This window comes from Platalea leucorodia (genome assembly GCF_965183815.1).
Source record: "Platalea leucorodia genome assembly, chromosome: 8".
In the NCBI taxonomy this organism is placed as follows: Eukaryota; Metazoa; Chordata; class Aves; order Pelecaniformes; family Threskiornithidae; genus Platalea; species Platalea leucorodia.
The window spans coordinates 33924347-33951387 of NC_138830.1; the positions used below are offsets into that span (position 1 = coordinate 33924347).

General features: G+C 59.4%; 1 protein-coding gene across 4 annotated transcripts; it reads right to left on the reverse strand.

Moving 5' to 3' along the window:
- Nucleotides 1-502: 502 nt before the first annotated feature.
- Nucleotides 503-18348, reverse strand: NDRG4 (NDRG family member 4; the record flags this gene model as incomplete). 4 transcript variants are annotated; one of them, XM_082319945.1, is made up of 17 exons in its annotated part: nucleotides 503-657; nucleotides 1286-1324; nucleotides 1977-2028; nucleotides 2220-2255; nucleotides 2496-2543; nucleotides 3210-3261; nucleotides 3357-3413; nucleotides 3959-4062; nucleotides 4447-4503; nucleotides 4604-4690; nucleotides 5007-5067; nucleotides 5274-5336; nucleotides 5609-5729; nucleotides 7063-7168; nucleotides 13833-13877; nucleotides 14355-14446; nucleotides 18312-18348. In XM_082319945.1, the coding sequence occupies 17 exons, from the start codon at nucleotides 18346-18348 to the stop codon at nucleotides 503-505; spliced, it is 1212 nt and encodes a 403-aa protein (XP_082176071.1). The 4 variants fall into 4 exon arrangements, with proteins under 4 accessions (XP_082176071.1, XP_082176072.1, XP_082176073.1 ...); XM_082319946.1 differs by lacking the exon at nucleotides 1286-1324; XM_082319947.1 differs by lacking the exons at nucleotides 13833-13877; nucleotides 14355-14446; nucleotides 18312-18348 and adding an exon at nucleotides 9326-9346.
- Between the last annotated feature and the right edge of the window lie 8693 nt (nucleotides 18349-27041).

Here is a 27041-nt window from a genome sequence, read left to right on the forward strand (position 1 = left end):
CCAGGAGGGGCCCAGCAACCTCCTAGTGAGCACTGCTCCCTGTCCCTGTCTTCCTTCTGGCTTGGCGAGCCGTTCGTTGACCTTGGGGGACCAACCTACCTCCTGTGTCCTCTCCACGTCCTGCTGTCCTACTGTCCTGCCCCATCCCACCATCCTGCCCCCATCTCACCACCCTGCCCCTGCTCCCCGATCCTGGCCCCATCCCCCTGCCACCCACCCTCCCAAGCCAGGGCCAAGCTGATGCTAGGGAGGGTGAGGACCAATGTAGAACCATGTGTGCCTGCTGGGCAAAGCCAGGAGCCGGAGCTGGGAGGCAGTGAAGTGAAGCCCCCCCTCCTTCTCCAGTACCAGACAAGGGGATGAGGCCAACGGCAAAGAAGACAAATTGACCCCGAAGGAGCAAGGGCCCTGGTGAAGGATGTCCACGGGGCGGCTGGGTGCTGGCAGGATGCTGACGGATGGGAGATGGCTTTGGAGGAGACGTCGGCGGCAGGCATGGACCTCAGCACGATACCTCCATGGTGTGGTTGATCTGCCCCATGGCGTCAGTGCTCTCCGAGTGGGTGCAGGCACGTGGGCGGGTGCCATCCACCGAGCTGGCACTGGTGAGGGATGCTGTGCGGGACCGTGCCAGGCGGGTCATACTGGCAGATGGCACTGCACGGGCACAGAGAAATGGCCAGGGTGCTCAGCTCCCTCCAAAAGCCAGCAGGACCTGAGCTGACATTGCCTCACACAAGCAAAGCTGCTGGTCCCACTTCCCGGTGTGAATGACCCTGGGCACAAGCTTGCAGCATGCGGTGCTGTGACAACATGAGCAGCTCCAGGCCGGCAAGGGAAAGTGGGGCAGGGACAGGGCACCCCTGGGGCAGGCTGTACACTGGGCACATCTCCCAGACATGTGACCACTGAGCATGAGGCAGTGGGGACCCCGGCTGCCATGCTCTGGGGAAGGGGTAAGCAGGGATGGGAGCTCTCCTGGCTCCCCAGGGTGTGCAGGGAAGGTGACACCCTCCTCCAGCCATGATGCCCAGCGGGCACAGTGGGCACACTGTGAAGACTGTGCCTGCATGGCAGGGGGCACTTCTCCGAATGCCATTTTTCAGACCCCAGCCTGGGCTCAGGGTGCCATCTCAGGCAAAGCAGAGCGAGGCAGAGGGCACCTGGCTGGGAAGGGCCAGCCCTGCACCCAGGCTGTTCCCAAAGGTGCCCAGGCAGCTCGAGCGCACAGGCCAGGCAGGCACCATGCAGCAGTGGGCACAAGCCGAGCAGCACTGAGCAATACCTGTGCTTCCACTCAGCCTCCGATCCTTCAGGTGGGCGACTGGCAGGGGTGGAGCGGGAGAAGGGCAGGGACGGCAGAGAAAGAGTATCAGCCATGCTGGCTGCTCTGCAGGGCCAGGAGCCCCCGCCCAGCCCCATGTGTGCATGCACACAGACTTGTGCATGTGGACACAGACCTGCGCACACACAAACACATGTGCATGTGCACATGAACCTGAAAACACACACACGTGTACATGGACCTTCACATGTGTGCACACACAGGTATGCACACAGACCTGCACACACACACATACACACATATGCTCATAGACCCATACACACACGTACGCACACAGACTTGTGCACATGGACTCTGCACATCTGTGTGCACACACAGCGCCTGCTTGTGCATGCTCACACACACATAAGTGTGCATGCATGCACAAAGACCCTGTCCACACACGTATGTACACACAGAGCCCTTGTACACCCATCTGTGTGCACACAGAGCCTGTACACCCCACGCCCCTACAAACGCGCGGATAGACATCTTGTACACTGCACATACAACGCCACAGATGCACGTGCAGCTCTCCATCAGGATGGGCACGTGGGCGTGCCAGGCTCCTCTCCTGCGTCAAGGTCAGCACACGCGCATACAGGCACACACGCAGGCACGCACCAGCCCCATGCCCAGCCCTGGCACTCACTGTAGCCCATGCCTTGCAGGAAGTACTTGAAGGCTTCAGTCAGCTTGCCAGGCTGTGGGGAAAGAGCAGGCTGAGTTGAGGCAGCACCAGGGCTGAAATCCCTGCTCAGCCCTGAGCTACCTCTGGCAGCCTCTGCACAAGACCTGTATGCCCACCTCATATCCCCTGCTAGCCAGGGACAGCACCAGTGCATGTCTCAGGGCCCAGTATACCCAGTTAACTGGGGAAATTGTGAGGGCTCACCTGTGTGACCTGGGGCAGCCCACCGGAGTCAGCCATCTGCAGAGAGAAGGTCCTGCTTAGTTTGGGAGGGTGCCTTTGCCACCCACCCTGTCCCTGGTACCCGCTGGCAGGATGCCACTGCTGGGGCCACCCTGCTCTCCCCACCCACCCCCAGCCCCATGCCCAGGAGGGACCTGGAATGGGGAGATGGGGACAGCCTGCAACACTGGAGCAGAGGGCAATGGAACACTTCATGGGCAGCAGGGATTGCCCAGTTGCGCCCTGCCACCCACCTACCTTCAGGAAGGTGGTGTTTGTGGGATCCAGCTTCGAGTTACACTCCACCTGCAGGCAAGAGGGATGATATTAGCACCCTGGGGTGCCCTGAGCCTGCCAGAAGTTGCCCACAGGTACCACCACTGGCCCATGGCACACCAGCTGGCACATCCCCCCCAGCCAGGTGGAGACAGGGTGCCAGGCAAGCCCTGAGCCCACAGAACCACCATCCCTTGCCATGGGACAGGGGGGACCTGCCTCCAGCCAGGCAGTGTCTGGGCAAGGGTGGGGGCTGGAAAGGGAGGGGAGGGGGGCTCATGAGGCATCCTGTGTGTCACACATGTGTACAAGCACACAAGTGTGCTCATGTGCATATGCACAGACATACGCGTGCCGGAGGAGGGTGTGTGTATATGCAATTACACATTATGTACAAATGTGGCCACCTGCACAGTTTCTGTGGCTGATGTGCCACGCATGTGCTAGCAGCTGTTTGGGTGCATGTCGTCAAGCAGGGAGTGTGCTGAGTGTGCATGTTGTAAGCATGTCTGGGCATATGAGGAAGGGGAGGTTTTCCAGGTGTGGCAACCAGGCACGGATGCACGTGCACACATGCCCACACTAGCAGGTAGGTTTGCACATGAGCACACTCCTGTACACAGGCAGCAAACATGAGCATGCCCACATGTGAGCACCATCTGCATGCCACCCCGCAGGCATTATCCCATCACTCACCACCCCTTCTTCAGCAGGCGCGTTGTCTCCAACCACCAGCATCACAGGGCAGCTGGAAGTGAGAGGAGGAAGGGGCACAGTCAGGGCTTGGCCTGGGTGGACTCCACCACCCTGGGACACCCTGTGCCATACTGGCGTAGCTCTTACCGCAGTGTCTTGGCGTTGGGCACAGTCCCAGGCCGGCTGATGTCCAGGTCTCGGCGGCTGATGGAGGAGAAAGAGGGCCAATGTGAGCCCGTGGGCAGGTGCTGCCACCAGTGCCATAGCGCAAGAGCTGGGGCACCACCAGCTCTGGGAAGCAGCACCCAGCCCTGCTGTCCCTGCACCCTGTGGATGGAGGACCCCACGGCCATCTCTGCCATGACCCAAGTGGAGCCCGTACCGTGGGATGCAGCACCCAGCAGAGAAGCAAAGCTCCCAACCCCTTGCATGCATGGGACAGCATCTCTGCCCCCTTCCCCAGGCCTGTGCCAGCACCCAGAGCAGGAGGAGACCAGGGGATGCCCACCCATGGCCATGGGCTCTGGGACATGGCAAGGCTCTGGCACAGGTACCACCACTGCCACATCCCCAGCCAGCACTGGCGGCCAGCTTCACACCACTGCCTGCCTGTGCCAGAGGGTGATGGCAGCACCCAACAGGAGTCAAGGTTCCCATGGGGCCCTCAGGGCCACCCACCAGCACTGCAGGCCCTCGCCGTGGCGCAGACAGGGGGGCAGCCTGCTGGCAGGGCCACCGGGAGTGCTTACCTGTTGTACATGTTGAGGAAGAGCTGGAGGTTGAACTGGTTCACCACGCTGCCGATCTGCTGCCGGTAACTCTGCACCAGCTCCGTGTTGTTCACCAGCTCTTCCTGTGCCGGCAGGGGACAAAGATCAGGGCAGGTGCTGCTGGATGCCGTGGAGATATCCTGCTCCCCCAGGCCTGCCCATGCTGTGCCAGCCAGTGGGCAGACGGGGAGGACGCCGGCCAATGCAGCTGGGCACAGCAGTGCTGCAGGCAGCACTCCCAGGCAGGACATGGGCACGAATCACACACTCATCAAGGCTAAGCTAAGCCCCGGATCAGGCAGGAGGGATACAGGCAGGGCTTGACTAACCCCATCCCCAGGCGTGGGGCAGGTCCAGTGGCACTGCAGCACCAGGCAGGCAGGGCAGGGCACAGCCTGAGTGACCCAGTTGGGATGCTGGTTAGGGGGCCTGTGCGGGGGAGGGGGGACAGGATGCACAGCCCTTACCTGGCTGAACAGGTGGGACAGGACAGTGTCTGGCAGCGTGCTGGTGAGGCCAGAGAGCTGTGGAGGGAGCACAGGGAGTTACGGAGCTGCTGTGGCTGGCTCCTGCCCCAGGGAGCCACGAGGGCCAGGGTGGGGAGGGGGTTAGGGCCCTGCCTACCTTGGCAGCTGCCCAGTCAATCCAGCCTTTGCCATTGGGGTCGATGTTCATGAGAACCAGTCCTTCAACCAGGTCACTGAAGATGAGCTGCAGTGAGCAAGAAGGGTGATGCTCAGCAGGAAAGGGAGATGCACTCAGGGCAGCCCCCCCACCAGCACCGCTGCCCACTGCACAGGCATTGCATGGGGCTGACATGGCCCTGCCCTGGGAGTGATGGGAAACCTGTGGCAAGACTGCCTGGCCACCATGGCCATGGCACTGCCATCCTACTCCCCCTGTCCCTCCAGGAGCCTTTGCAGCCGCACAGCCTGCCCGGGGGTGTCATCTCCTGCTCTTCCCCACGCCCCAGGCTGACAGCAGGTACAGGCAACTCAGGGCCAGCCCATCCCAGCCCCAGGCTCACCGCAAACTTGGCCAGCACGTAGGCTCCTGCCCCAACACCGATCCCGATCACGTACTTGAACCTGGAAAGCGGAGAGGTGCATATGGGAGGACAGTGGGCTCCAGCACGGGTTCTCTGGGCCACCACTCCACCCGCAGCATGGGGCACAAGAAGACATGCAGGGTGCCAGCTTACAGGGACAACTCCTCCAGCCCCAAATCCTTGCCTCCTGCCAATCTCCTTGCCCAGCACCCTCAGCCGGCAGCTGTGGAGGAGAGGGTGACTCACCCAAAATGCTGCACCACGCTGGGTAACATGGCAGCCAGCTGGTCCATAGATGGGTACTGGTACCTGTGGCACAGGGAGGCACAGGACAACAGTTATGGGACCCGCGCAGAGTGGGAAGGCTGGGACAGGGCAGCTGGGCTGCCCAAAGTGGGCAGGGAAACACCACACACCCACAAACCACCCCATTGCCCACCCTGGGCCAGTTGGCTGCCATGGGCTTTGTCACGGTTCGGAGAGACCCGCAGGCAGGGCACGAATGCCCAGGCAGCGTCAACCCAGCGGGCAGGGAGGTGACATCCCGGCGGGCATAGTGAGCCCCCGAAGCTGGCACCTACCCCTGAGGGAACTGCGAGGCTCCTGCCTGCTGGCCCGGCGCATCCACATGGCACACCACAAAATGCTTCGTGATCTCCTGCATGTCCTCATAGTTGAAGAAGGTGTTGAAGCAGAGCTTGTCTGTCAAAGGGCAGGCAGGGATCAGAGACCAAACACCCCAGCACAGGGGCCAGGTGGGCCAGGGGAGCATGGAGAGAGGTCATCTGCCCTTCCACTGCCCTTTAACCAGGAGGTGACATGCCACCAAAGCCCTCCCATCCCCTTCCCTCCAGGCTCCTCATCCCTGCAGCAGAGACCACATCCACTGTTAGCAAGGGCTGCATCCCTACTGGTGTTGGGAGGCATGGAGATGGATGGACACAACAAGGAGGATGAGAAGTTTGGGGTGAGCCTCGTCTGCTTGGAGGGACGGGACCGGGGGATGCAAAGCCCACAACTGCAGGACCACCTGGCAGGCAGCAGGATTAGCAGCCCGGGGTATTATTGGCCCTATCCAAAATCCCCAGAAAGGGCTCAAGCAAACATGGGATTTGAGAAACAGCCACAAATCTCCCTGCTTGGAAAAAGTCAAAGAAACAGCCCCAGTGCTGCTGTGGACAGGCCACCACTGTTGCAGCAGGATACAGCCATTGCCAGGGCTTGGAGGGGTCCTGCCCCATGGCATCGGTGCTGGGACAACCCTCCCAAAATGTCAGGGCAAGGCAGGTTGTAAGGTCCATCGCAACCAATATGACGCATCCCTGGACACAAGAGTGCTGCTGTGATGGTGAGGCAGCTCATGTAGCATGCCGGTGACAGCCTCAGCTGCCAGCAGAGGGGGAGATGCTTCTCCCCACTCACAGGGCACCAGGCATCCCAGCTCAGCTTGGGGGGCACAGCCCAGCACAGGGGTCTGGGATGTGGGTGCAAGGCTGCAGGTTTACAGAGAGAGCAGCATCCCCACATCCAGAGCCCTAGCTTGGTGCCCCTCCTTTCCCTCCTGTCAGGGTCCCTCCTTCCCTGCTATTCCCCATCTCCTTCAGCCCCCACTACGCCCTGCTGCCAGCCAGGTCTGTGCTCTGAATACCAACAGGCCGGCGGCGGCAGCAGGGACTGACCCAGTATCCCCCATGTCCCATCCCTGCCTGGTGTGGGCAGGCAGACAGCCAGCACCAGGGACTGACCCAGTATCCCCCATGTCCCATCCCTGCCTGGTGTGGGCAGGCAGACAGCCAGCACCAGGGTGGCCAAGCACTCCTGGCTGTGCCTGGCCTGGGCTTTGGGTCTGGCTGAGCATCCAAACCCTCCTGGTGCTTTCAGATGCCTGGGGAGATCCAATGCAGCCTGGGGATACTCCATGGAAGGAAGCAAAGGAGCTGAGCCAGGGGCTTTGACCAATGTCCTGGCACCCTGTGCAGCCCCAGCCTCGCTCCCACCTGCCCCTGCGCCCCATGGCCCAGGGACCAGCACTCACGGTTGAGGCCCACATCATGGTACGTCAGGATGGCCGGGCGATTCCCCTTGGGTGAGCCCCGGATGACCACGTGCAGCAGCCCGTAGGGAGTCTCAATGTCATGTTCCTGGGGGAACAGGAGAGATGGGGTGATGCCTGCCTGCCCCAAGACATCCTCTCCTGCCCCACCATCCCACCTCTCACTACTGCTTCCCCAGGTGGCTGGGTCCCATGGGAGCTCAAGGGAAAGAGAAGCAGCCATGCTGGGAAAACCCCCAGCTCTGGGCATCCTGGTGGTGGCAGAAGGCGGGGGGGGGGGGGGGGGGGGGAAGGGGAGGGAGGACTTGGGATAGGATAATAGGATTTAGGATTGGGCAGGTGTATTATGGGATGGGATCACAGAATGGGATCAAGGGATAGAGGGATGGGATGGCATGGGATGGCATGGGATGATCCAAGAGGGCTTGGGAGAGGAGGATCGTGGGACAGAACAGGTGGACCACAGGATGGGACAGGAGATCTTCGAAGGCCTGAGACGGAGGGAGTTTTGGCAACAGGGTAGGGGATCACAGCAAGGCCCAGTTGGCCTGGATTCACTGTGCCTGGGACAAACAGGCAGAGGTCAGACCATGGACACCAGCCCAGGAAATGCTGCAGCCTGATCCCAAAAATGTCAGCTAAAGTAACTTTAAAATCCCTTGGTCTGAAATGGCTGTGCCCCCATACAGAGATCAGAACTGCCCCGTGCCTCAGTTTCCCTGGCTAGGAGGGCTCCAGCCTTGCCTTCATAGCCATCATCCCCAGCCAGCAAGGGAAACTGAGGCTGCAAGCCCAGGTGCTGGCCAAGGCATCAGCTGGGGACAAGGGACCAGAGGTCCCCTCCAGATGCCCATGCCTGCTAGCCAGCCCACTGGCAGTGACCTCGAAGCTGGGATCTGGTGGGTGCAGGAGCATCACATGCTGAACAGGGTCAGGCAGGGGATGCTGGCAGGCTGCCCAACTGGTGCAGTCCTCACTGCAGGTACTGGCAGCCCCACGGATGGGCTGGCAGGAGGGGAGCAGGTATGTGGATGCTCCCGTGGGTTACACGCCACCAAGGACTCTGAAGGACACGGGCCTCAGATAGGAGGAACCACCTGACGACAGGATCTCCTCACTGCAGTGCCTCCCCTTACCAAGATCTGCTGTCCCCAGGGGGACGCAGTGCCCGAGGGCAGCTCAAGGGCTCTGTGGACACAATGCTTGGCTCCCCAAGGGCACCCCAACCCCAGGCCTCATCTACAGCTGTCCCTCCACTCCCCGGCGCTGTATCAGCCAGCAGGCAATGAGTAGGGACATCCCCCTGCAACAACAAATGGGGAAACTGAGGCAGAGGAAGGGACTGGCCCAAGGTCACAGAGCAGGAGGCATCCATGTGGTCTGATCCTGGGCGCAGGACTGCCTCCTTGCCATCCCCATGCCCATGGTCCCCATCACAGCCCAAACAGCTCAGCCTGCAATCCCACCCCAAAATCACATGCCCAAGGTGGTGGCTCCTTCCCCAGCACTGCTACCCTCCCCCTCTCCGCCCGCCAAGCTAGGCACATCCCTGCCCATGGTGCAGCCTCTGCAGCACTGCTGGGTACCACAGCTCTGCCCTTTGCTGCAGGGATGTTTACTGTGGGGGAGAAGCTGGGGATGCAGGGGATACAGGCAGCAAGGAGTGGGGGACACTGACAACCCGTGCCCCTGGCGAGGAGGGGGCGTGGCGGTTGCAGCACCCATAGGTGCCCAAGAGAGCCCAGCCCTGTCCAGGTTACCTGCTTGCCGCTGCAGTGCTCCCGCCTCGCTCACCCCTCTCCACACCAGCCCATTGCCATCGGGTGTTGCCATCACAGCAGAGGCTGGAAAGCATCTGAGGGATTGCTTCAAAACAGCAAGAGACCCTCTCCCTCTGCAACTCTGGAGGTGGGGAAGGGACAGCGTGCCCCCCTCATCAGCAGTCAGCCGCAGCGCAGCCTGCAGCTGTGCTTACTCAGCCTCAGCCTTGGCGCAGCATCTCCGCTGGGCTCAAGGAGGACATGCTCAAGGACAATGCGTCCCTGAAACCTGCGGTACGTCAGGGATGGAGCAGTGGGGCTGGGGGAAGGAAGGGCTCCCCAGCAGCAGGTCCCCCCTGCACCAACCTGCCTGGCCCATGCCAAGCCCTGCTGGGTGCAAAGGTCCAGCCTAGGCAAGAAGAGAGGTACTGAGGAAAAACTTCCTGGGAAGGGAGGGAAGCAAGCACGGGAACGGTGGTACCTACCCCATCCCAGCACTCAGGCATGGTGAGGAAGCGGGTGGACGAGGATGCGAGGGCAGGGTGGGCCGAGCACGGGGTCCTGGCGTGGAGCACAGCAGTGCTGCAGGCTGGGGTGAAGCAGAGCTCTGCGCTGGCTCAGCCCCTCGCCTCGATTTATAGCAGAGCCCCAGCCCTGCGTTAAGCCCTCCCTCTCCCTTCCCCCTCGATGCGATGCGCAGCCCCGGCAGGTTTGGCCTCCATTGCAGGCGAGCACTGCAATGGAGCCAGCACTCAGCCATTGGCTGCCGCGGGAATTATTCATGCTCCAATTGGCCCTAAATACTCCTGTTTATGAAGAAAAAACACCTGGCACTGTGCGGTACCCGCTCCATCTTCCCTCCTTCAGCAGACCGAGACAGGCAGGGGTGCCTAGACAGGGTTGCACTCGCACCCCTTGCAACACACACAGCATCATCACAACAGAGCCCAGCAATGCTCACCTGCACCCATCACGCACATACACGCGGCTCTGGCCCCACGCAAACATGCAAAATCATGCTCGAGCCTGCAGCTGCCTAGACCAAGGCCCTGCAGCAATGCATACGCACCAGGATGCACACACACACCCGCAAATGGACATGGGTACATGCTAAGCACACAGGAGAGGAACACAGCAGGCATGCTCATTATATGCACATGACCATGCACATACATGCACAGGAACACGTACCAACACAGACACACAGAGGCCAGGCAAAACTGTGTCCACCCACATGTCTGTGCATGCAAACTTTGGAAAAATAGTTACAATGACCCATGCTGAAGCACATGCACCCCACAAAATGCTTGCACATACCCCCACGGGGCTGACCCCTGTGTGTCTGCATTGGTACATGTTCCTGTGCATGTATGTGCATGGTCAAATGCATATAAGGAGCATGCCTGCTGCATCCTTCTCCCGTGTCCTTAGCATGTATGCCATGGCCATCATTCATGCCCATGGATGCACAATGACCTGCACACACAAAGAATCTTGTGCATGGAGGGGCACATGTGTGTGCACAGGTGAACACTGCCCCAATACCTGTGTTACCTTACCCAGCAGCACGGTCATCCTGCCTGCTGCAGGATGCTGGCACGCAGGGGATGTGCAGGATTTAGCCCCAACCTGGACGTCGTTGGTGGCAGGTAAATAAGGCTGGAGGAAAGACAACCCCACAGCACCGAGGGGTTGGATCCTGTCCCTGGGGCGACGCTTGCTGTGTGTGCATGTACACGTGTGTGTATTCCCGTGTGCACATGCAGGCAGGCAGGTGGTTTCTGCCCTGATTCCAACAAGGCTTGACAAGAGGGCAAGTCCATCTGCCTGCAGCTTGCACCCATGGACAGCCTTGTGCCGCCACATCCCCAAAACCCCGCAGCAGGCTCTGGGTGCCATCCCCCTGCACCCTGCCTGCCCCTGCCCAGCCCAGCACTGCTGTCTGGCTCATCACAACCAGGACCCGTGCCACTCCAGCACGAAGCTGAGCAATCATGGATGGAGAAAGAGTCCCACAGTCCCTCCAGCAGCTGCCCAAAGGGGCTGGTGAGCCACGTGCCAGTGCCGGACCAGGGCAGCATCCAGCAGGGACCCTTCAGCCTCACTGCCCACCATAGGGAGCATCCATGCCCACTGGAGCCTGCCATCACCTCTGCATCATCCCCACCCTGGCAGCTCGCCATGCACCTCATGCACTGCATGCACCGCAGCCATGGGCAGAGGGGATCCAGCTGCCATCACCAGCACGTGCACAGGCTTCCCCACATGGCAAAGCCCTGTGTCCCTGGCTTCACCCAGCAGGTTTGTTCCTGTGGAGTCTCTGATGTCTAATAACAGGGCTGAGCCACTTTTCCCTGGGGACAGCCCTTTCCCTGACCTGGACAAATGATCACCCAGAGCTAGTGGGGAGCCACTGAAAGCAGCGTCCTGCAAACAACCCAGAGCTGGGCAGCCAGGGGGTCTGGACGTGGGAGAAAGGAAGGACAGAGAGACAGGCAGCGGGACAGCATCCACCTTGCCTCCACCAGAGAGGCCTTCCTCTGCACTGCTTTGTCCTGCAGGGAGCTCAGATCCAAGCCTGGAGAGATGCATCTCTGCTAACAAAGCCCAGCTCCCTGGTGGTTCCTGGCACAGGTACACAGCTGTTCACAGGTCCAGGTGCCATTTTGGATTTCCTCAGCCCTGCTACCTGTGGAACCAATGCACATGAGCAGCCACAGCCTCCAGGAAAAAGCAAGAGATGCAGAGGGGCATGAGCAGGTGAAAAAAGACAGAAGGTGGCAAAATGGAGAAGGGGTGGAAAAGCTGAGGCGAAGTAAGGCATGAATGCAAAAGGGCAGCAGGGAGGTAAGAGGGCTGAGTCTGCTTGAATGGCATCAAATGGTATTTTCGCCCCATTGGCTACTAGCCCATCTGCCTGGCAGATGGCCCAAACCTCCAGCAGGGCCAGGGCAGAGGCACCTGGCCCCCTGCACTCCTGCACCTTGGCTTATGCCAGCAGCCCCAAGGGCTTTACTTCAGCTGATGGAGGCAGTGGGGAATCCCTGCTCCCCCCTCCACGGCCCTGGCCAGGCCAGAGCATCTGGGCAAGGGAGCAGTGACTGGCTGTGGGGAGGAGCAGAGGGACAGTGAAGAGATAAGCTGTGGGCTGGACTGAATTACCCCAAGGAGTTGAGCCTAGAAAATGGGGTAAGATCTCCCCGAGGAAGGGCAGGCAGCCCCCAGCCTTTGCAGGGAACCAACCTGCAAAGTGCTGGGGTGGGGGAAAGGAGAGGGTTGCCACAGCACAGCCTGGGAAGCTCATTCCATCCCCACCCTGAGGCTCTTGGAGGGGAACCAAGAGGGCACAGGGCCTGGCTGTCTTGGGAAAAGCTGCCTTGATCCTTGTCCAGTTCGGTTTTTTAGGTACCAAGGGCATGCAGGTACATTGCTGTGGCATTTGCTGTCTGGACTCACTCTACCTGGGTGCCACCAGGGAGACACAGTTCAGCGTCACTGTGGGCCAATTCCTGAAATACTGGCATGCAAAGATTGCCCTCGGAGACTCATTGCTCTTTAACGCCCCCTGTATGCCAAACGAAGCCCTGCCCCAGCACAGCTGAGCAAGAGCCATACTGGTGCCCGTGGCCCTACCAGGAGCTCCAGGCAGCCCAGCACTGCCACTTCCCTGTCCCTCCTTGCCTCCTTCTCCCTCGTCGCCCTCACTTCAGTGGCACCAGGAAGTTTGGTTTCCCCTCCAGTGGTCAACAAGGACCCTGAGCAAGCAGAGCAAGGAACAGCCCAGACCTGCACACCCTGCCGCTCCTGGCCCCAGCATCTTGCCAGCTTTGGAGCTGCTAGGAAGCGTGGCATTTGTTTTCCACCACTGCCATTTTTGAATAATTTTGTGGCCTCCAAGAAGGCCACCAGAAACCTCCTACGCTGTGAACCACAGCAGCCACCACCCAGCATCCTGACGAAAGTCCTTGCTCCCCACCCAGCTGCACCCTGCCATCCGCACGGGTGATGGAAACTGAGCAGGCCAGCCCCAAAAGCCTGGGCACTGCTTTGGGTTTGCCAAAACGGGGACCCGGGCTCCCCTGCCTCTCTCCCAGGATGAATGAAATCCAAATTTATTTTATCCTTGCAGGTGCTGGTGTTTCAGTGCCAGACCTGGCAGGGCTCAGCCAGCCCCACCTGAGCCCATCCTCCCGACGGTCCCAGCTGCTGGCAAAGCAGCAACATACAACCTGAAGTCGGTCACTGGTGTCCCCTGGGAGGGGGGATGCCTTGGGAGAGAGACAGGCAGAGAGCTGGGGTCCGGCAGCCCCACTACCCTCCCTTCCCAACTACCAGCACTCTGGTCTCTGCAGGAGGAGCCTGGTGCAGGAGGAGCCTGGTGCAGGATGAGCTTGGGCAGAGGTGTGAGAGCAATGAAGACCAACACAGGAGCCAGGCACGAGCTGAGCCCCTGCGAGCCCCGAGGCCATGTCATGGGGCTCCTCCGAAGAGGCAAAACAGAGGTACAAGGTGGGCAGGTGCCAGCCAGGGGAGCGGAGGGGCCCTGCTCTCAGAGAGAGGTGGGTGGTAGAGGGGGCAATGCCCCAGCCCTCCAAAAAAGAAAGAGGCTTTCAAACATCCTTATGTAAGCAGGGAGCTGGCATCGCCTGGGAAACCATTGCCATGGCAATGGTAGAGAGGCTAGAAAAGCAGCTCAGCCCTCCTGAGAAGAACTCGCCTGTTTTCAAGAGGTTTTGTCCCCAGCCACTCACCAAGTACCTGCCAGCCACATCTAAGCACCAGCACAAGGCATGCCTGGCAGCGACCCCCCCATCCCCTCCTGCCGGGGACCACAATGGACGTGCAGCCCCATGCAAAGACACCGACCAGGCACTGCGTCCCCATGGAACTGGGGGACAGCAACACCCCTGGGTCTACTCAGCACCCCGCAGCCTTCCCCAGCCACAGGCTGCTGTCCCAGGGGTGGGGGGCACCCCCCGTGGCTGGTCCTACCTTCCAGTCCATGTCCATAGCGGAGAGGAAGACATCAGAGTTCTCCTGGGGAGAGAAGGAGCCGTTAGGGACAGAGATGTCCCCCTGCTGCCCCTTACTCCCGTGCCGCCCTCCTCCCGCCCAGCTCACGAAGCCCCCTGACACAACAAGCACCCACTCTCCATGGCGGCGCTGGCTGCAGGGGGACATGATGCCCACACGTGTGCACATAAAGTGTGTATTAGCATGTACGTGCAACATCTTCACACACATACATCACACCAAATCAGAACCCGTGCTCACCCATGCACGTGTATCGATACCAGCACACATCTGCACACACACATGCACTGAATACCACACATCTGCATACACATGCACCCAATACCAGCATGTCTGCCCACACACATGCACTGAATACCAACACACATGTGCACACAGGTGCACCTAATACCAGCATATCACCCACAAGCTCCCACTTAAGCACCTGTGTCCTGGCACCCCAAGTGCAGGAGCCAGAGCCACTGCAGTCATCAGACTCACCAGCTCGGCATCCTGGCCCCGCAGCAGTGGCTTCTCCTCAGTGAAGCGCAGCTCATGTAGCCCCGCCATGGTCATCTCCTGCAGCAACAGCCCTGCCGGGGGCAAGGGAGATGTCAGCGCCCATGAGGACCTGCCTTGGTGCCCTTCTCCCCAGTCCCCCAGAACCTCCCTGGTCTCCCTGCCCATGGGAACAGGACCCAAATTAGCTTCACTCCACCCATCTACCATGGGGATTTGGTGCTTCAGCTTGTCTGGGGGCCACAGCAAGCCCCTCTGCTGGGAGCTGGAAGCAGGCATGGGGCAGGCAGTGCCTGGAGGAGCTCAGCTCCCAGCTCCCACCCAGGTCTAGTTCTCCCCGTTAAGGACAGCCCTGTCTCCAGGGCATAGTCTTAGGCAAACTGGGAGACCAACCTGGTCTGTCCATGCTGGTCGCCCCTGTAAGTACTCAACCCAGGGCAAGAACATTCCAATTCCCACCCCAGCTTCCAGCATCTGTCAGAGAGAGAAAATCCAATGTTTTGGCTGGTTTTAGGCTGCAGACAGATATGGGTGGGACAAAGGAAGATCTCCCTGCACAGCCAGAATGAGGGGTGATGTTTCTCAGCCATGCTGCAAGGCAGAGGGATGCTCCGAGCAGCAGGGGAGCAGAGAGAAAGCCTGAAGTTTGTATTGCAATGATGGGAAAAAAACAAATGTGAAGCCTTTACTCCCAAACTCTTCTTGCCTGCAAAGCAGGTGCTGGCCAGCCAGCAGCTCAGCCCCACGGCTGAGGGACAGACCTCACCGTGGAGCCGCCACTCAGCAGAGGTGTGAGACTGGATGCTCCTGACCAGGGCACCAGGACTTCATACCTCCCCCAATGCCAGCATCTCCAAAAACACCCCCAGGCACAAGCCCAACTTCGATAGCAGAGGGGAGCAAGCAGATGCCTGCGCTCCCAGCAGCTGGCTGCACGTGGAACATGACAGACATGGGGGACACGGGGGACAATCCAGGCTCCCCTGTGTATAGATGGGCTGGGTAACCGGCAGTTCCCAGTGCAAAGGGATTATCCGCGCTCAGGCAGGATTCAGACCTCAGGTGTTTTGCCTTCGCAGCCTCTGTTTCCTCCCCAAGGCCAAGCCTTCAAATGAGTTGCTGCTCCGAACAGGCCAGCACTGGTCCCACACCCCCTCCACTGGCTACCCACCCTTTGCAATCTCCCCAGGGATAGCAGGGATGGTAAGGGGCTGCGCTAGCATGGCAGCAGACATGGACCCTGCTCCATCCACAGCCTCAGCCAAGCCTGCTCCATGCTTTGTCCACCTTCAAACCTGGGTCAGCCTGGGTTGGCGATGTGAAAAGGCCAAGAAATGCCATGAGCATTGCAAGGCCAGCAGGAATACAGGAGCTGGTCATAAACTCCCCTCCAAAGCTGGCTTTTGCTCATCTGACCACGTTTTCCATTCAAAAACCAGGCAGGCTGTGCCACCTGGCTGCTTTCTGCAGGCACCGCACTTTGCTTTGCTCCTTGGGAGCCATCCAACAAACCAGAACTGTTTGGAGGGAGAAACTCCAGTGCAAAGCCCCCCAGGAGTCCCAGGGAGCCCAGTGCCCGAGGTCTCTGCCTCACCCCCTGCACGGAGGGTCCCACCACAGCAGGGGTCATGCAAAACCCCAGTGGGGAAAGGTGCCAACAGCCCCATGGAGAAGCACACACGTGGGGCGTGCTGCTCCAAGCTGGGCTGCTGCTGGGGATATGGCTTCATGCAAGCAGACAGCCCTCACTTGCAGCCCACCAGCACAGCTGAGACGATGCAGCCTGCAGAGCCACCGACTGAGCAACCCTGCGATCCCCTGGGGCCCAATCCCAGGGTTAAAAAATGGAAGGAAAATCAGCCTCACCGGTAGCCAGGTCTGAAAGAGAGCAGGAGCGTCCCACGCTGACCGCACCAACCCACCGTGTGGCCACAGCCTCAGGGTGGCTGGGAACAGCACTTAGTGTATGGTGAATGCCTTTATTAATTAAAGCCTCCAGCTAATATGGGAGGGAAGGCAGCCAAGCAATGAGGAAAGGCCCCGTGACCTTGCTTGAGTGGTGGGGGGAAAGCTGCCTCGCGAGGGACATGGCAGAGCCCTGCACCGACTGGCATCCTCAGCATGGGATGGACAGTCACCTAAAGTGGTGCTGAGCGTGGGAATGGAGGAGGGATCAGTACATCGGGGAGTCCCATGGGTGCAACTGCCTGCGAGCAGGATCACAGCCATGCTGCTGGCTTCCTGTGGGTGCTCTGCTTCCCATGCCACCCCACAGGTACCCTCATCCCTGCTCCTGCCAGCACAGCAGTGGGGCTGTGGGCAGTGTCACCCAGCCCAGCTGAGCCACGCCACTGCGGAGGGCTGGTGAGGAAGCCATGGCTCCTGATCTCCTAGCCAAAGCAACTTGGCTCCCATTGCATGCTGGGACAATGTGGCTGGCAGCAAGTCCTTTTCCCTCCAGCTCACCCCAATGCTCCCCAACAGCACCCATCCCCAGGGTGCTGCCCCAAGCGCACCCATCTCTGCTCCCACCCTGCCTTCCTGTGTGGTGCCACCATTTCCTGGGCACAGCTGGGACACGCCTCCTCCCTAATCCCAAATCAGTCCCAAACCTAGCGTGATATTAGTGCTCTGTTTGGGACTAGTGCTCTGCCCCACTGTGGCCCTGGCACTGCATATACAGATGGGGACGGAAACAGCCACATTGGCTTAACTTCCCCAGGGATCTGCAGCCCAGTGTTGGCTTACTGGAGGAGAACCAGCTCATGGCAAGGAAATACACTATTATCATCATCATCACGATAAGACTGTGGGAAGGGTTTAACACTGGGCAGCATGTCTGGTCGGAAAGCAGAAGTCCCTCGGACAATGCTCCGGCCTCACAGGAGTCTTCCCATTGACAACCAGCGTCCTGCCCTGGCACAGCCATGGCACCCACAGGATGTCAGCATGGATTTTCCAGGCTAACTGAGCAGTGCGCAACAGATGGGGAGGCAAATTCGGAGGAGCGAGGCCTGGCGCTGCCAAGAGGTGAAGCCAAGGCAACCTCAAGCAAGGCGGGGAGAGGGAGGATGGGAACCTGCAACCCAGTCCAAGACACGGAAGCATGCCCACAGCATCGCCCCCCGGAGCAGGACCACCCCCAGGAGCTGCGATGGGGTGGAGGAAAACCCCGGTGTGACACAGCCTGGGCCACCTCCCGCCCCACCGGTGTAGGATAAACACCCACAGCTTGCTCTGCCCCCGTGGGGGGGCACAGGTCTGCACCCCAGTAGCCCCCACAAACCAGCCTAACCGTGTGGTCCAACTGGGGAGCACAGGAGCGGGCAGGCCACAGTGTGGGACCCACCAGGCCAGGGGATCTGGTGCCACCTGATGCAGGGGCCAAGCACCCCAGGCTTGGGGGGCGGCAGTGGCAGCAGGGAGCTCTGCGGGGATGCAGGCTGTCTTGCAATGGCTGTTGCTAAAAGCAACCTCCTCCCCAGCCCCATCCTCGGGTCACCCAGGCAGCAGGGAGACTCCCAGGGGAGGCTGGCAGAGGTAGGCACTGCAGGGATGCTCCGGAAGTTCCAAAGGCACCCCCCAGCACCGCCCGGCTGTCTGCTTGGCAGACCCCCGCACCAGGAGGCTGCCGACTCAGTCCCCCCCTTCACCCCCCAGCACCACCAGGCTGGGCTTCCCCCGGTGCAGCCTTGGCACCTCCCCAGGCATCACCTCCCGTATCCCAAAAAGCATCGTTCCCCCCCAGCAGCCCATACCTGAGGGAGAAGAGGCAGGCGGGGGGGGGGGGGGGGGAGGGGCGTCAGCCCCATCTCCTAGTCAGGGGCTGAATGCTCTTCCCCCCGACCCCATCACCCAGCGCCCGGCTCCTCCCAGCCTCGCTCCCCCCTCCAGCACCTCCGGGGCGGCGGGAGCGGGGGCGGCCGGGCCAGGTCTTACCTGTCAGCAGCTCGATCTTGTGCCGGAGCACCTTCATGCCGGGGCGGCGGGTCCCGGCGCCGCCGGCGGGCGGGGCAGAGCGAAGGGAAGGGGCGGCGGCGGGCCCCGGCGCAGGGAGCGAGAGGAGCCGGAGCCGGTGCCGGTGCGAGGCGCGCAGGGCGGCGCAGGGGCGAGGCTGGGCGCGGCCCCCGCCGGGCCGGTTCCTCCCCCTCGCCGGGGCCGAAGGGGAGGGGCCGGGGCCGGCGCCGGGGCGCCAGGCGGACAATGGGCCCGGGCGGAGGCTGTGGGAGCAGGGGATTAAACGGGAGACGGAGCGCTCCCGTGGGGTTACACGGGAGGTGGAGCGCTGCGGGGGGGGGCTGCACACGTCACCCCCTAAGGAACCAGGGAAGTCCCAGAGCTGGACCATGATGGCCGATGGGTCCAGAGGGTCCCTGTGGTCATGGGGTCCCAGGAGCAGGGCACAGTGGGAGCCTTGGGGAGCCCCAGGTATGGGGCCATGCCTAGGGAGTCTGGGGGTCCCCCAGAGCAGGAGATGGTGATGATCAAGGTGCCCAGGGAGGATCCCAGGACAAGAGGGGATCTGTGCAACAGGATACCTGGAACAGAGCCATTATGTCCCAGGGGTCTAGGGAGTCCTGAGGAGTGGGGCCATGAAAAGGCCAAAGGGCCTGGGAGTATCCAGGAACAAGAATAAGGATGACAAGGGGCCTGGGGGTCCTCTGGAGCATGCAGGTGCAGGTTCCCCTGAGCACAGGATGGTCATGGTCAAGGGGCCCAGGTGGCCCCAGGATAAGGGAGACCTGTGCAATGAGGGTCCCCACAGCAGGACCATAATGGTCTGGGGGTGCCAGGGAGTGAGGATGGTGGTAGCCATGGTGTCTGAAGGATCACCCAGGAGCGGAGGCCATGGCTGGAGTGGTGATGACCCCCCACATATTGATGCTGGGGGTGTAGGGTGGCAGCTGTTTGGGATAGAGCAGGAGGTTGTGCGGTGGCTGTTTGGGTCAGGCAAAACCAGGGGCTGTGAACACTGCCATGGGGAGGGGTGGGGGGAGTTGGAGAGGGACAGTCCCACTGTGGGGAAGATGCAGGACCCTCATCTTCTGCATGAGGCGTGGATGCTGGTGGTGCCTCCCTCTGCCCTGGCTGTGATCCTGAATCGTCAGGGGCCACCAGCTCTGCAGGGCAGCCCGTTTGTGGAGGTTTGCCCACCACCCTTGTAATGGTGCCCAGGTTTCTAAAAGAGCCAGGGGCTCCCAAGGTGGCAGGGTATGAAGCAAGGCTATGTCCTGAAGTGGGAAAGCTGGTCCAGCGAGGACAGATGGCCCCAGCCTGCCCCTAGAGCAAGGGCTGATTCCCACTTGCCTCCAAGCTGGGCAAGCCTGTCCTGCCACTGTTCCTTCCTCTGTACTTCTTTAGTGTCGCTTTAATTCATTTTTCCACGGTTAGGGATGTAACAGCCTCCATGCCCAAGCTGCCTGAGGCAACTGCACAGGACATGCCATTCAAAACCCAGAACTGGCCCTTACGAAAACATCCCCATGGGGAAACTGCTGAGGACCCCATCACCTCCCCTCCATGGACTTGGTTCCGCATCAAACCCAGCCCCAAGTGATGCTCACCTGGGAGGACTTAGGCTGCTTCCCAGGGGCAGGGCTGTGGTCTAGTGTGGTGTGGTGTGGTTTCCAGGCTATCACTCGCTCCTCTTCCCTGCTGGGCATTTCTGCCAGGAGTGTCCAGGCAAAACATTTCATATCTCCGTTGCAAAGACGGTGTGCATGAGTCAGGCCCTGAGGCTGCTTGAACCTGCATTTCAGTGCTATTTACGTGTCAGTGTGGAAAATCTGCTGCAAGAGGGTTGGAATTTGGGTGCTGGGACCTTGGAGACAACCTCTGCCCTGGAGGTCCTGGGGACCAGCTGGCAGCAGACCTAGGCTGGCCCTGGAAAGGGATTTCTTGGCAGTCCCTGTAACCACCAGCCATGGGCCTTGGGAGCAGTGCAAGCATCTCAAGGGGGCTGAACCAGGGTCTTGTTAGTACTACCCTCATCCAGAGATCCAAGTTTGCCCCCAACCCTAAATTCCCAGGATGGCAGCGGGTGCCCACAGGCTGCTTTCAGCACCTGGGCTGAACCAGTCATTCCAGACCTCAGCCTCATTGCCCCTCGGCCAGCTGTGGTGGCCAACGTACTGCTGTGCTTCACGGCACATTTCACTGGTGGGCCATGGGGTGCCTTGAGAGCAGCCACAGGCAGCTCATTCTACAAACACCTGCTGAGGGGCTGGAGGAATGTCTGCTGATACAGACATTCATTTCCATCCCTGGTACATCTGGTTTAACAGCTTGTCCCAGGCTTTTTGGATGGCAACCAGTTTTCAGCTGATTTCAGCCTCTCCTGCTGAGTCACCAAGAGCTCTGCATCCAGGCTGTGTTCACCTTCTCACCTCGAAGGGAGCACAGGGACCCTTTAATCCCTCAACTAGGAGTCAGCCCAGCACCCAGCACTTCAATGGGGTCAGACCTTCCCTGCCTTCAGGGCTGCCTTTCACCCTCTTCTGCAGGTCCAGCAGTCAAGGGGTTTCCTCTGAACTGGTAAAGGATGAGATAGGGTCAGATTCAGATCTTCCTGACATTGTACAGATTTAAACCTCCTCCTCTCCCAATTGCCAGGGATTTCTACGGGAATGAATGATTTTCACACTGGGGATTTATCTTCTCCACATGAAGTCCAACTTTATCAAATAACAGCTTTTAGATGGCTACCTTGCAAAAGGAGCAGGGCCATGTGGCTGAAATAATTGCACAATTAATTAGGCTTCAGAAGAGCACAAGCTCTCTGTGCTCTAAGCTGGAGGGACTGGGGTGTCACCCCATGTGGGGGTTCAGAAATTGCCTGCACATGGAGGCATCCACACCCTGAACTGTGTGATTAAAGGGAAGCAAGGGAGTTTTACAGCATGGATTTTTCCACATTATTTTTCATTGTGCTTTTAATGCAGGTCAACGTGGCATTTTCCACGTGGCTTTCCCGGGCTTTTAGCTCAGCCATGCGACACTAAGCCAGTTGAACAGAGGTCTGGCTCCAGAGATGGCATCAGGAAGGCCACAGCCCTGGACAGGGACTCCCCAGGACCTTGCTGAGGGCTTGGGGATGCTGCTTGCAGGTTTGTATTAACTCCCAGTGTTTAGTCACACACCCCTGATGCTCATTTCCAGGTGCTGCTGTGGCACCAGTGCTTCCCAAGAACCCAAGGAGATGGGTCTCCCTGGAGATGTCGGTGATGATGTTGAAGTTGGGCTGCAGCTGTCTGAGGGATGTCCCGTCCCTTGTGCCAAAGAGGGGAGATCATGTTGGGGATATGTGAAGCACAGGGGATGTTCCCCAGTGCCCACCCAGAGAGGGGTATCCACCAAGTGCTGCCACAGACAAACCCCTTGGTCTCTCCCAGCTGGGCTTTGCTATGGTCTCCTGGGGCTGGGGCCAGATTCCCACCTTCCTTTTGCTGCCACATATCAGAGCAGTTGGGTGGTGATGGACGCAGGCTCAAGCCGGCCATCAGGCCAACACCACGAACCTTGGTCCACCAAAGCAAGTGGGTCTGAGGGGACAAACCGAGCTCCGAATACACCATGCAGTGAGCTGTCCCCCCATGCCGCTCAGGGCTGGGGTCCCCAACTGTGCTGGCAGCCAGCCATCAGCCTTCCCAGCAGCACAGGGACCCCTGGCTGGGCTCCTGCAAAGCCCGAGCAGCCTGGGAACCACCTCATCTGTGCCATGGTGTGCTGGGCATCCGCCCCAGTGGGACAGGAGCCAGAAGTGGGAGGAAGAAGTTTGGTGCTGCAGGGTCATAAGTGGCATAGGAAAGGCTGCCAGAAGCATGGTGCCATTTGCCAGACCCAAGCCTCTGCCCTGCCACTGCAGGCTAGCGGGCTGGAGCAGAGTGTGCCGTCCCAGGGCTATTCACCCCCTCATCCCCAGCCAGGCTCCGTCTTCCCCCATGGTGAGCGGAGGGGGCTAAGCCAGGCAGCAGGAGATGCTATTTTAAGCCCCCTGGCTGGGAACTGAACCCATCCACCCTGGCTGTCTGGTGTGTTTCCCAAGGACACACTCTGGCCAGCCAGCGTCATTTTGCAGCCCCCACCCTCCCCTGTGCACGGGTTTACTCCTCCACTGGCAGCGCAGAGTAATTTTCCACGGCACTGCCAATGCTAGCAGCGGTGTGAGGAGCACGGGAGAGGCTGTCATCACTGACGCAAAAGTGGCAACTCCTTTCTGTCCCCCGGCTGGAGCTGCTCTGAGTCATGACTCCATAGCCAGAGTGCAGCAGACAACCAGGGACCTCCAGTCCAAGGCCCTGGGACAGATCTGGCTGACCCCATGTAGTGACAGAGGCTGCAGACCATCCCTGAAGCCCAGGAGTCGGGACAGGATTTTACACTATCTACCTGTACCGAGCACCACTGCAAGCTGGAAACATCTACGTGAAGGTTTCATGTATCTCCATGTTGGAGTTCTTCTTGTGAGATTTGTAGGTAGGGAAACTGAGGCATGGAGCAGCTGGGCCCAGGCAGATGCTGCCAGGCTCACAAGCCTTATCCACAGGCAGCCTTACAGCAGCTCCACTTTCAGCATGGTGTGGCAGAGCATGGGGCAGGTGGATAGGGATGCCGCTGGGGCTCCAGAGCAAAACTCCAGCAAAAGCTCAGCTCCCAGGAGGGCCCCCCTCCCCCTCCAGGAGTCACCTCTCTTGAACAAGACCAGCTTGAGAGCAATGGGCTGACCTTTCTAGCCAGGATCCCCAGCACTGGAGCTACCTCAGCAGTCATGCCTGCAAGTGAAGAGGCAGAGGGGGCAGAACTGGTGAACCCAGCGATGCCGCTGCTGGCAGAGGGGAGGTGGCAGGACACGAGGCCCTGGGACCTTTCATTTCACCTTCTTCACGGAGAGAGTGGTTAGGCATTGGAACAGACTGCCCAGGGAAGTGGTACAATCACAGTCCCTGGAAGTATTCAAAAAACGTGTGGATATACTGCTTAGGGACACGGTTTAGAGGTGGACCAGGCAGTTAGGTTAACAGGTTGGACTCGATGATCTCAGAGGTCCTTTCCAACCTTAATGATTCTATGTTTCTATGATTTCCCCCGTCTCTGACAGAAACATGGAGAGACTTCATGAAAAAGAGGGTAAAGGCCATAAAACTCTTAACAAAAATGCTCCAGCACAGCCCTGTTCCTCCCCAAAGCTCCTGTTGCAAGGACCATGGTGCCATCTTGACCTGGCAGAGGCAAGCTGGAATCCCCCACCCCACTGCAGGTACCTCCACACCCCTTGGACACTCTTCCCACAGCGGCACCCAGTGCTGACAGTGCCACAAGGACGCATCCGGTGGAGGACAGCCGGCGATGGATGGAGCACACAGCCGCCACTGGCAGAGAGCAACTGTAGAGATGACCAGCAAGGAAAGCAGAGGTCTGAATCCAAGCTCCAAGGCAGGGCAGGGTTTGACGCACAGCCGACAGCTCCAGGGTGCATCCTGTGCCGCACACAGGGCTAATTTGGGGGCAGGAGGAGAAGCAGCCTGGGGCATATGTGCTGGCTGCCTGTGTTGGCTGAGCAGGGGATTGGCGCAGTCGATGCACCTGTATGGAAGGGTTTCACAGGGATTAGGTATCACGCCGAGGCACATGCAGTCCAGTGACGATGCGCAGAGGAGTTAGAGCTAAATTTAGCCTTGGTTGTGCATGAGTGTGATGTTTTTATTGCTGCCCCTAAATAAAGACATTGTTTGGAGCATGTGGCTGCTGGCCCTGCCTTGCTCAGCCTTAGACTTTTGATGGGCTGTTTCGGTCAAGCTGTTCAAAAGGGGTAGAAACAAGAAGAATTAGCAGTTGGTGAGACATATCGCAAGGGCCTATTTCCAAAAATGCCCAGGATTCATCTTTCAGAAACCAGCAGTGTACACAAAGCAGTGAGAGGGTGATCTCGGTGGCCATGGGGATGTGCTTGTGCTGAGACAGAGGTGTCTGCCAGGCAGAGTTGCTCCACGGGCATGGGACCGCATGCTGTGGAGCCATGACCGTAGCAAGGGGGCTACCAGGCTGGCTTGGGCTCAAGGCAGCAGTGCTGGAGCACCAGCTGTTGGTGATGGGCCCTATCCTGCATCCCATTGCCTGCCCACCGTAGGGCAGGCACGGTCTGCCCCAGCCTTGCATCCACAGGGCCGCGAAAGGCCCACAGCTTGCTGGCTCTAAAATAATCAGGGCCAGAATGACAGCAGGACAATCGGACCTCAGACACCTCAAAAGAGACACCTCAAACCCTGCCCAGAGCCCCCACATTGGTCCCAGGATGGGTCAGCCCGCCAGAACCGCTGGGCTTCATGCAGAACAAGGGGAGGCTGCGATGTGGCACTACCCGTGCATGAGCTCACAGCTGGGGCTGCATGCAGCAACAGGCAGGAGCCAGCCACGCTGCTCTCCAGCCTAACACCACATATTTTGCTGAAGTTGCCTTAGAAGATGCAGTCCTGTAGGGAGCTCAACATCCTCTTCCTGCAACGCAGCCTGCAAGCCTGGGATGGGGAGCATTTCCTCTGTGCCCTGGTGCAGGGCAGAGATGCACTGTCCCATCTGCTCCCCTGCCGCAGCACAAAGCATGTGCTGGGGCTGGCGAGCTGCCAGCCCCCTGGCTGCCTCCTGCCCTTGCAACGTGGGGCTACCAGTAATTTTCCATCCTGGCTGCAGGCTCTGCCCTAACGAGATGTTCTTCTATGTCCCTCTAATAGGGCTGGGCCCCGTTCAAGTTTCTCTGTTCATTCAGACCCTGAGTCCCCCTTTTTTGATGCTTGAGCCACCCACCACTTCTGCGGGACGGCTGCTCCTCTGAGCCCTCCTCCTCCCTGCACTCACAGGCCCTCTGCCTCAGGGAAACAGGAGGATTTTGTCCAAAAGCCAGAAAAAAAAAAAGTCCAGCAATACGCCAAGAAAAATTCCCATAGCTCAGCTGCACTCTTGGGCCAGGAACAAGGCAGCCCTGGGGACTTTGCCATCAGCTGTTTCCAAAGCTGCCTCTGCGTGGGCATCTCTGCCTGGAATTGAAGGTCTGGGTCCATCAGCTGCGTTGATCAGCCAAGCACGTCAGTGAAGTTGATTTACAGAGGGAAGCATCTGGGCCTGGAGCTCGGTGTGCCTGCAGCATGCACGGAGCACCATGCTGCCTTGAACTCCCTTCTCCTTGCAATGAAGCTGCTCAACTCTGATCTCAGCTTAGGCATTGCACTTTGTGGGTCTGGAGAGCCAGAAGGAGATATCCCCACTCCTAAGTGGTGGTGGAGAGGCAGGCCCTCCTCCTCCCACACCAGCCCAGCAGGGCTGATGCAACCAGGCATCACTCCAGTGCCTGCCATCGCTGCTCCAGAGCTGGACAGAGGATGCAAGGGTCCCCTGCGAGCCAGCGTTCACTCGCGCTCCTGCCTCCACTCAGAGGGGACAGCACATGGCTTTCCAGAGCAGGAGGGATCAGATGCATCCAGCAGGAAGTGTGGATACAAACATCCCCTTGACTGCCCGGGAACAGCTTGTCCCAGGAGCGGCAAAGAGGCTGAAGGGGTGCTGAGGGGATCTCTCTGCTGCTCTGTGCTCTGGGGAGCCCACTGTGGCCAAGGAGGAGCTGAGCATCCAAGAGACTCCATCTCAAAGTCTCAAACCACCTCCAGGAGCACCAGAACCTTGATCAAAGTATGTGGAACCCACAGAAGGGTTCACCTATCTATCTCCCTTGGGTTTTGCAGGCACCAAAGCGGGTGCAACCTCCAGCCCCACCCCAACACCCCTTGGAGCTGCACCTGGACAAACAGAGAAAGGCACTCAAAGCAAAGGTGCCAAAATGAAGGATGCTTAATGTGGCATCAAGATGTCTCAGCACCAGCAAACATGTTGCTTTGGACAAGAGGTGCCTCAAAACACATATAGGCACCGGGAAAGACAGATGGCTGCAGGAATGGGCCTGGCGCATGAAGAGTTCTCCCACCACCAGGAGACACCTCTTCTGGAGGTGCTATTTCCCAGGTCCTCACCTGCAGAGCCCACCTGCAGCCCCTCTGTGACTTGCTGGGCTGCCAAGGCCTTTGTGCCCACAGGCCAACCTCCTGCCCATCTCTCCTGAGTAGTCCCCTCCATCCCTCCCTGCCTCCTCCCAGCTGCACGATCAGGCAGCAGCAGTGCCTGGCCCCACCACGCAGCTTCTGCCACAGCCCCTTTTCAGAGCCAAGCAAGGCTTTAAATAAATACCTGTCAGCAGAGCAGAGCCAAGCTGTTCAGAGTGATTGCATGTGTGCAGATGCATTTAGCAAGTTGATAAGCGTGAGACAGAGCAGAGACAGCAAGGTCTCTTCTTGGAGTCCAGAGACTGGCACATTCTCAAAGGCAGCATTAATCAGAATTTTCAATTAGGCAGCACCCATCACAATGTAGCAAAAAGTTGCCCACACTTACCTTCCCCTGGAGAGCAGGATAATGCCATTTCCGAGGGCTGGCTTCTCTGGCTGCCAGCTGCTGCAATGGTTTAAGGTGAGGGTGATGGAGTGGGAAAACCCAATTGTTCTCAGAGTTTCCACAGTTCCCCAATCACCACCAACTGTGTTTGGGGATGCAGGGGCCAGGCATGTGTGGGCTGCGCCTCTCTGCTGGCTGGTTGTGTGCAGCTTGGCCAGGAGGTGGGGAGGAGGT